The sequence below is a fragment of the Clinocottus analis genome, unplaced genomic scaffold (genome assembly GCF_023055335.1).
Source record: "Clinocottus analis isolate CAN_PGR_092001 unplaced genomic scaffold, fCliAna1.0.p SCAF_23, whole genome shotgun sequence".
Taxonomy (NCBI): Eukaryota; Metazoa; Chordata; class Actinopteri; order Perciformes; family Cottidae; genus Clinocottus; species Clinocottus analis.
The window spans coordinates 1,369,180-1,377,788 of record NW_027175965.1 but is presented as its reverse complement, the minus strand read 5'-3'; the positions used below and the strand labels follow the sequence as shown (position 1 = coordinate 1,377,788).

The window sequence follows — 8,609 nt, the reverse complement described above, 5'->3', positions numbered from 1 at the left end:
ACAGGAAACACAGGGAGCTTTGGGGGGCAGTGCATTGAATCAACACAAAACAGAGTATTTGTGTTATTTATTTATTTTTTTGGTGCAGCGAGGCACAGATGACTGCTGAATTGTATAGTTCCTCCGTGTGAATGTTGTCATGTGGTGTCTGAGGATTCCAAAAACAATATTACCAGTATAGTGATTGTATTATTTTATTATTATACATCCCCAAAAATAATTAGAATACATGTGGTGTATTTGTGAAAGAAAATGTGATTGTAAAATAGCTACAACTTTGTGATTCTGTTTAGGCCAGCAGAGAAGGGTTAGCAGGTCCAGATGGCCCACCACTTCTTGAACATGGGGTCCTCAGAGAAGACCTTCCCCACCAGAGTTTCTCCAGCCGCTGCAGGGGAGCAATTGGCTGAGACCACCTTGGGGAAGGGCAGGATGGAGGGCTCCACCTGTCCAGGGATCTGGGGGTCTTCCTTGAGGGACAGCGTGACTCTAAGATCGGTTCTTAGCCGTGACATCCTACAACGCAGGATCACCATCTGGCCCGTGGCGGGCAGAGACCTCACCCTGCCCTTCTTCTCTCTCTCAGCACACTGGAGAAGACATAAAGATATGAACCACGATGTGTAAAAAAAAAAGGGAATTTTAATTGGTAGAATTTAAGTTACGTGTCATCTTTACTACACCCACCATGGTTATAAACCATACAGACAAAACATGAACTGTTTCAGAATAATGCAAAGCTATCAAGAATTCTACTTGATCACGACTGGGATCCTATTCTTTGATGTCTGGCCATTGTGTGTCTTTTCTAAATCACAATAAAAATACTGCTAAGATTAACCTTTTGAGCCCAGTGCCCCCCGAATGATAAAAAAGGTCAAGTGACATTTCCGGCAAGATCTCCTGAACCACAACGTGATTAACTTAATTTGAATTACTATAATACAGTAAAGACTTGGGAGAAGAGATTTATCCGAACAGAAGTTTAAGTAATTACATAAAACCCATAACCACAAAAAACCTTACCGTCACTTTTTCGAGCAAAAGTTACTTTTCACCTTTCTGTTAATAACTACACTTAAAAAAAAAGTCGGATTTCAATAATAAACACATTTCTGTTATTCTGCACGAATCTAACAAGGTATGGTAGAAGTATGGTAGAAGCTTAGTGAATATGTACTACTACCTGAAAAGTCTAAGTTAAGCCGCGCTGTTTCGTTTTCAAACGCTTCACTCTTGTAGAACGCAAACTGATTTCCTGTTGTTTTTTTTTTCTTTTCGCACGTCTCAAGGCGGGATTTCTGCAGATTTTGAATACAGGCATCAACCAATCAGCGCATGTTTAGGCATAAAGCTTCTAACTTTTCCATTTTTGAACCGAATGACACAGTTTTTAACAAGCCAAGGCTTTGTTTTATTGTGAATCTTCCAGATTCCGGTTCTTCAGGTCATTATCTTTCCAAAGAGGAGTGTTTCAACTCTGTAGGTTGTTGTTTAGGCCTTTCACCGTGGAGTTAAAAACACTTGGAGCGGCTCGAAAACGCATTGTCGGGAAATGTTTTTTAGATCGTGCTAGGTGTTTACAGTAATGTTTCAAATTTAGTAAAAATGTCTTTTTTTTCTTTTGTTTTAAAATCTTTTCACCAAAAAAAGATATGAACTACTGTTAATGGAAGAAAGAAAAGATGGAATCAACGTGATCTTTTTCTTTTTACTCCTGAAAGTGTGTTTTTTTTTTTTTTACCATGGCTGAGCAAGCCTTACCTCAGGCTCATAGATCTCACAATCTACACTGGTGTCTGTGCTACCAGAAGGAGTGGAGAAGAGGGATCCCTTACAGAAGCCTTTGTGCTGAGGAGAGAAGAAAAAGCAAGTAAGAGAGGAGAGCCTGTGGCTTCACAAGAGTTGAATAGTTAAACAAATGGAATTCTCTTAATAATAAACCCGCTGACTATGAGGAGAAAGAGCAGTGTGCTTTTGGAGGTTAAAGCACTAAAAACTCAAACAGTCCCCTGATTTATTACACTTATAACTTACAAAGCCAGAATGAAAATGGGACCTTAATACGAGCAAAATACAGATGGCACATACTAAGTAGAACAAAAAAACTATTTGAGCATGATGAATGTTCAAATGTGAAATAACAGTTAGTATTGACTCACAGAGAACCCGCATCCCAACAATGGGCACGGATCAGCTGCTCCTGCAGTACTGAGACAGGTGGTCTCCTGGATGGTGTACTCTACATTGTAATACCACCAATTGAACCACTGGACACAAACAAAAACAGAAAAAAAAGTCAGGAAATTAAAATGTTTTAATCAATAATTGACATGAATCCAGGTCACAGGTATAAACCTTTTCTTTTACAGTCTGAAAACATACCCCAGCGCTGGCGCGGCTGACTTGTAGCAGAGTGAAGCGGTTGGACAATCCGCCCTCACGGTTGAACTTCTCCAGCGAGAGGGACACAGTCTCCTGGATCTTAGGGTCATCCTTGCCGATCAAAGACGGACAGTCAGGACATGTTGCATGCACCCTGAATGCAGGGACTGACCAGAGAGACAAATCACAAAATAGATTTTAGACAAGTTGTCAACAAGAGAAATCTGGCCAAGTCTAGTTAAACTAAAAGAAGATGTGGCACTTCCACACAAAGTAAAAACATTTTTCATTTTTATGATACACAAGTGGGCCGAGATCTCTTACTCAGCATTTTTATTTCCTTACCTGGTCTGACAATACAGTTGTACTTGTAGAGACGCACCACTCTGTGCACCTTACTGATGTAGATGGCAGCTTTGCACTGTCCATACACCTGTGAAGACCAATACATTCATAAGCACATGCCTTATGTCTTCTTAAGAACCACTTGTTTAGGAGGTGAGCAGTGACACATGTTGATTTAAGACTTGACAAAATAAATACTCTGCGTGCATGATGATTGTGGACTTTGGCTTCTACTCCGCTCAGAAGTGCGTGCGTGTTTTCTAACCGGTGTGCTGGTGGTGTCACGAATCTCACAGGCCTTCCAGTCCTTCTTGCTGTGAACACTGCAGATGGTCTCCACAACATCCAGAGTCAGGTAGAAAACCATCCCATTCTCACCCTGCGAAGGACAGACACAATACATTATGAGAGCATCCTTTATGTTGGGGTAGGACAATATGTCATTGTGGGACGGCTCAAATGGCTCATTATGTGATGATTAATGAAAAATTAAGGCCTAAAAAACAACTTCTACACCATGGTGGACATGATTAGTATTTGGCTGAAATATCGGGTGTCTAAATAGTTATTGCCCTTATAATCAACTTGCAATCAATTGAAAGAAAGCTACGGCAGACTCTCCAACATCACTCGTAGTTACTTTCCTTTTATCATCTCGTACGAGATGTTATGCTGTAGCTTCTTTCGTCCATTATGATAAGAGCAATCACAAAATGTCCGTCATTATTTGGATAATTATGTTGGCAGAGGACATCAGAGAGGATTTTATCATGTCTTTATCCTTATCTGGTACTCTGCAGCCACTGCCAAGGTCAAGGGCCGACTGCTACGTGACATTAGCTCTGCAGAAGGTGATTGGCCTCAATCTGCCCTCCCTCTTGGACCAAAACTTCATGCCACATAATTAGTTTTGCCTACCGCCCGTTCACAACGGTTTCACACTTATGCACAATAAATAAGGGAATGGACAGTTGTTTTTGATGTCGTTGCTGTGTCTTCAGATTTCAACAAATACATGTAAAGTGATTTGACAGACATAGATTTTACCCCTAATTGGAAAAAACAATTAACCTGATGATCAAACTTTTATTTTAACGTGAGCCATGTTTCTTCATTTGGACTCACATGCTGTGCCGTGTGCACATTGGACAGGTGGTGCAGGGCGAAGACGAAGCCCTCCGTTCGGTCCAGGTTGATCTCGCTGAGAGCAAGTCCTGCAGCTGCCATCGCCAACGCGTCTTCACACGACCCCTCTTTCATGCCACCATGTGCCACCGGTGCACCGGGGACGCACCATAATGCCAACAACAGCGACAACAGCATGTAGTGCTTCATGGTTAAGGCCAGAGACAACCCTGTCTGTCTTTTAAAACACACACTGGCTGGTAGGAAAGATACCCATTGAGGGATGGGTTGACCTTTTATATCCTGCTACTGTTTGCTGGAGGCACATCTCCAACTCCCCCTCTTTCTTTCTCTCTGTCTCTTTCACACACACACACACACACACACACACACACACACACACACACACACACACACACACACCTGTCATTTCAGGTAAACATAACCATTGAGCCCAACCACAACACCCTCCACAAAACACAAAGTCCTAATAGTAATTTGAAAACATGTCATACAGTTGCATAATACAAATGTCAAATCCATGTCATCCTATGACATTTTATTTGGTGCGTCTACACCACGACTCTATCTTTGATTGTGAGCCTAATTCACTTGACCGTCATAGTCTTTCCCACCTTTTTGTGTGTGATTGTGTTTCAGCTTTGTATCCTTCTTTTGCCTTGTACATATAAGAAAGGTAGAAGATAAAGATGCTAAACTCAGACGGGCATCAAAGCAAACAATTAATGCTCTGAATAGGTTTAAATATAATTTAAAAAAGAAAAGATGATTTCAAAAGCATTATTTACATGATGCACTGCAGGTAGACATGAACCTGCAGGCCCCCAAAAAATGATTCATGTGAATTGTGTTTTTTATGCATTCAACCTTTATTAGAAGGTTGAAGGGATCAGAGACAGGAACGTTTGTGTTTATAAAGAACCATTTGTATCTGAAGCAAAAGTGTTCCTGTAAAGATTTTCCTGTCTTCACTTCAGTCTGTGTTTATGGATCCATTCAGTTCCCAAGTGAGCTTCATGTGGCTGACTTGAACACAGTGGCGGGCCGAGGATTTTCTAACTGCACTTTCAGTCATAGTCTGAAGCGGCAGTAGGTGGCTAGAAGGCCTCTCCATGTAGTTTAAACCGCTAATCTACCAGAGAAACAGGTGAAATGTGATTGGATAAGCGCTCATACCCTTAAACAGCGGTCACTAACAGGCTGGAATCTCTTGCCTTCAGGCAGAGCAACAGAGGAAGCTGTGCAATGAGAAAATAAGATAATAGGGAAAAATAATTCTGTAGTGTATTTGTGGAAAGAAATTAAATGATAAAATAGCTATAACTTTGTGATTCTGTTTAGGCCAGCAGAGAAGGCTTAGCAGGTCCAGATGGCCCACCACTTCTTGAACATGGGGTCCTCAAAGAAGAGATTCTCCACCAGAGTTTCTCCAGCCGGTGCAGGGAAGCAATTGGCTGAGACCACCTTGGGGAAGGGCAGGATGGAGGGCTCCACCTGTCCAGGGATCTGGGGGTCTTGTTTGAGGGACAGGGTGACTCTAACATCGATCCTTGGCTGTGACATCCTACAGGGCAGGATCACCATCTGGCCCATGGCGGGCAGAGACCTCACCCTGCCCTTCGTCTCTCTCTCAGAACACTGGAGAACACATAAAGATATGATTTACCATGTGTTGTACATAAATCTGTGGGTGAATTTAATTGATAGAATTTAAGATATTTAAGATTTAAGATGTCACATTTACTACATCCACCACGGTTATAAAGCATACGGACGAAACATGAACTGTTTCAGAATAATGCAAAGCTATCAAGAATTCTACTTGATCACGACTGGGATCCTATTTTTCGATGTCTGGCCATTGTGTGTCTTTTCTAAATCACAATAAAAATACTGCTGAGATCAACACTTTGAAGAAGTTAGGCAGAGTGAGACAAATGATCAAATCCTTGCCCCTAGATCTTAACAATTACTTTGGGGGCTATACGATTGCATGATTGCCAAAACTATGAAAATAAGATACGAGCTACTGTTAATGGAAGAAAGAAAAGATGAATCAACATATTCTTTTTCTTTTTACTCCAGAAAGTAGAAAATAGAAGAAGTAAATCAATGTGGCGCTGTGTTTTTTGTACCATGGCTGAACTAGCCTTACCTCGGGCTCATAGATCTCACAATCTACACTGGTATCCGTGTCACGAGAGGAGAGATGTGCCTGACAGAAGCCTTTGCGCTAAGAAGAACAAGAAAAAGCAAGTAAGAGAGTTGAATAGTTAAACAAACAGAATTATCCTTATAATAAATCCGCTGATTATGAAAGAGCAGCGTGCTTTGGGAGGTTAAAGCATTAAAAACTCAAACAGTCCCCTGATTTATTACACTTATAACTTACAAAGCCAGAATGAAAATGGGACCTTAATACAAGCAAAATACGGTTGGCACATAAGAAGTGTCTCTTCAACGGAGTGTAAAATAAACAACCCATTTGAGTATGATGAATGTTCAAATGTGAAATGGCAGTTAGTCATGACTCACAGAGAACCCGCATCCCAACAATGGACATGGACCAGTACCGAGACAGGTGGTCTCCTGGATGGTGTACTCTACTCTGAAATCCCACCTACTGAACCACTGGAGACACACAAAAACAGAGAAAAAAAATGTACGCCAGGAAAAGGCATATAATAAATTATGCTACGTTTGTTGTACATTATAAAATGTTTTAATCAATAACTGACATGAATTCAGGTGATAGGTATAAACGTTTTGTTTTTACGGTGTGGAAACATACCGCAGAGTTGCTGGCGCGATTGACATTGAGAAGAGTGAAGGGTTTGGAAAATCCGCCCTCACGGTTGAATTTCTCCAGCGAGAGGGCCACAATCTCTTGGACCTTAGGGTTATCCGTGCTGGTCAAAAACATACAGTCAGGACACATTCTAATCACCCTGGCTGCAGGGACTGACCGGAGAGAAAAATCACAAAATAGATTTTAGACAAGTTGTGAACAAGAGAAATCTGGCCAAGTCAAGCTAAACAACAAAAAAAGATGTGGCACTATCACCCAATTTGCAAACATTTTTCATTTTCAAAATACACAAGTGGGCCGAGATAACTTGGTCAGCATTTTTTTTTCTTACCTGGTCTGACAATGCAGTTGTACTTGTAGAGACGCACCACTCTGTGCACCTTACTGATGTAGATAGCAGTTTTGCACTGTCCATACACCTGTGAAGACCAATACATTCATAAGCACATGCGTTATTTTAGTGCGCTGTACAAAGACTCGACTTATATTAGTTTCCTTTTATTGTGTTATTGTATCTAAGGAAGTCTTACATCTTCTAATTTAAGATCCACTCGTTAAGGAGGTGAATATTTAAGCAGTGAGACATGTTGATTTAAAACTTGACAAAAATAAATACTCTGTGTGCATGAATGTGAACTTTGGCTTCCACCCTGTTCATGAGTGTGTGCGTCTGTTTTCTAACCGGTGTGCTGGGGGGTCGAGTCTGACAGGCCTTCCAGTCCTTCTTGCTGTGAACACTGCAGTTGGTCTCCTCAACATCCAGAGTCAGGTAGAAAACCATGCCATTCTCACCCTGCGAAGCACAGACACAACACATTATGAGAGCACCCTTTATCAACTTGCAATGAATTAAAAGAAAGCTAAGGCAGACTCTTCAACATCACTTCTATTCACTTTCCTTTAATCATCTCGTACAACATATTATACTGTAGCTTCTTTTGTCCATTGTAATAAGAGCAATCACAAAATGTCCATCATTATTTGGATAATTATGTTGGCAGAGGACATCAGAGAGGATTTTATCATGTCTTTATCCTTATCTGGTACTCTGCAGCCACTGCCAAGGTCAAGGGCCGACTGCTACGTGACATTAGCTGTGCAGAAGGTGATTGGCCTCAATCTGCCCTCGCTCCCCGACCAAAACCTCATGCCACACAGTTTGTTTTATCAACCGCCCGTTCACAACGGTTTCACATTTATGGACAATAAAATAAGCGAATGGACAGTTGTTTTTGATGCCGTCACTGCGTTTTCAGATTTCAACAAATAAATGTAAAGTGCTTTGACGGACATGGATTTGACCCCTAATTGGAAAAAACAAGTAGCCTGATAAACTCTTCATTAATTCTTCAATTGGACTCACATGCTGTGCCGTGTGCACGTTAGACAGACGGTGCAGGGCGAAGACGTAGCCCTCCGTTCGGTCCAGGTTGATCTCGCTGAGAGCAAGTCCTGCAGCTGCCATCGCCGACGCGTCTTCACACGACCCCTCGTTCATGCCACCCTGTGCCACCGGTGCACCGGGGACGCACCACAACGCCAACAACAGCGACAACAGCATGTAGTGCTTCATGGTTAAGGCCAGAGACAACCCTGTCTGTCTTTTAAAACACACACTGGCTGGTAGGAAAGATACCCATTGAGGGATGGGTTGACCTTTTATATCCTGCTACTGTTTGCTGGAGGCACATCTCCAACTCCCTCTCTCTCTCTCTCTCTCTCTCTCTCTCTCTCTCTCTCTCTCTCTCTCTCTCTCTCTCTCTCTCTCTCTCTCTCTCACACACACACACACACACACAGACACTTCTGTCATTTCAGGTAAACATAACCATTGAGCCCAACCACAACACCCTCCACAAAACACAAAGTCCTAATAGTAATTTGAAAACATGTCATATAGTTGCATAATACAAATGTCAAATCC

General features: G+C 41.8%; 2 protein-coding genes across 2 annotated transcripts; both read right to left on the bottom strand.

The window, feature by feature from the left end:
• Nucleotides 1–308: 308 nt before the first annotated feature.
• LOC137793771 (fetuin-B-like) lies at nt 309–4,065 on the bottom strand. The gene is made up of 7 exons (XM_068590125.1): nt 3,856–4,065; nt 2,996–3,109; nt 2,731–2,818; nt 2,386–2,552; nt 2,163–2,270; nt 1,765–1,851; nt 309–590 (listed from the first exon to the last, which is right to left on the bottom strand). The coding sequence occupies exons 1-7, from the start codon at nt 4,063–4,065 to the stop codon at nt 309–311; spliced, it is 1,056 nt and encodes a 351-aa protein (XP_068446226.1).
• Nucleotides 4,066–5,232: 1,167 nt separating this feature from the next.
• LOC137793770 (fetuin-B-like) lies at nt 5,233–8,258 on the bottom strand. Its single transcript, XM_068590124.1, has 7 exons — nt 8,049–8,258; nt 7,368–7,478; nt 7,017–7,104; nt 6,668–6,837; nt 6,412–6,507; nt 6,032–6,109; nt 5,233–5,514 (listed from the first exon to the last, which is right to left on the bottom strand). The coding sequence occupies exons 1-7, from the start codon at nt 8,256–8,258 to the stop codon at nt 5,233–5,235; spliced, it is 1,035 nt and encodes a 344-aa protein (XP_068446225.1).
• Between the last annotated feature and the right edge of the window lie 351 nt (nt 8,259–8,609).

Excerpts from the sequence above, each read along its gene's own strand:
- LOC137793771 (XM_068590125.1), bottom strand. The coding sequence starts at position 4,065 with ATGAAGCACTACATGCTGTTGTCGCTGTTGTTGGCATTATGGTGCGTC. Across the intron at positions 2,819-2,995 it reads GTGACACCACCAGCACACCG|GTGTATGGACAGTGCAAAGC; the intron begins GTTAGAAAACAC and ends TGGTCTTCACAG. Across the intron at positions 591-1,764 it reads GTGAGATCTATGAGCCTGAG|TGTGCTGAGAGAGAGAAGAA; the intron begins GTAAGGCTTGCT and ends TGTCTTCTCCAG.
- LOC137793770 (XM_068590124.1), bottom strand. The coding sequence starts at position 8,258 with ATGAAGCACTACATGCTGTTGTCGCTGTTGTTGGCGTTGTGGTGCGTC. Across the intron at positions 7,105-7,367 it reads CTCGACCCCCCAGCACACCG|GTGTATGGACAGTGCAAAAC; the intron begins GTTAGAAAACAG and ends TGGTCTTCACAG. Across the intron at positions 6,110-6,411 it reads TGTTGGGATGCGGGTTCTCT|CGCAAAGGCTTCTGTCAGGC; the intron begins GTGAGTCATGAC and ends TGTTCTTCTTAG.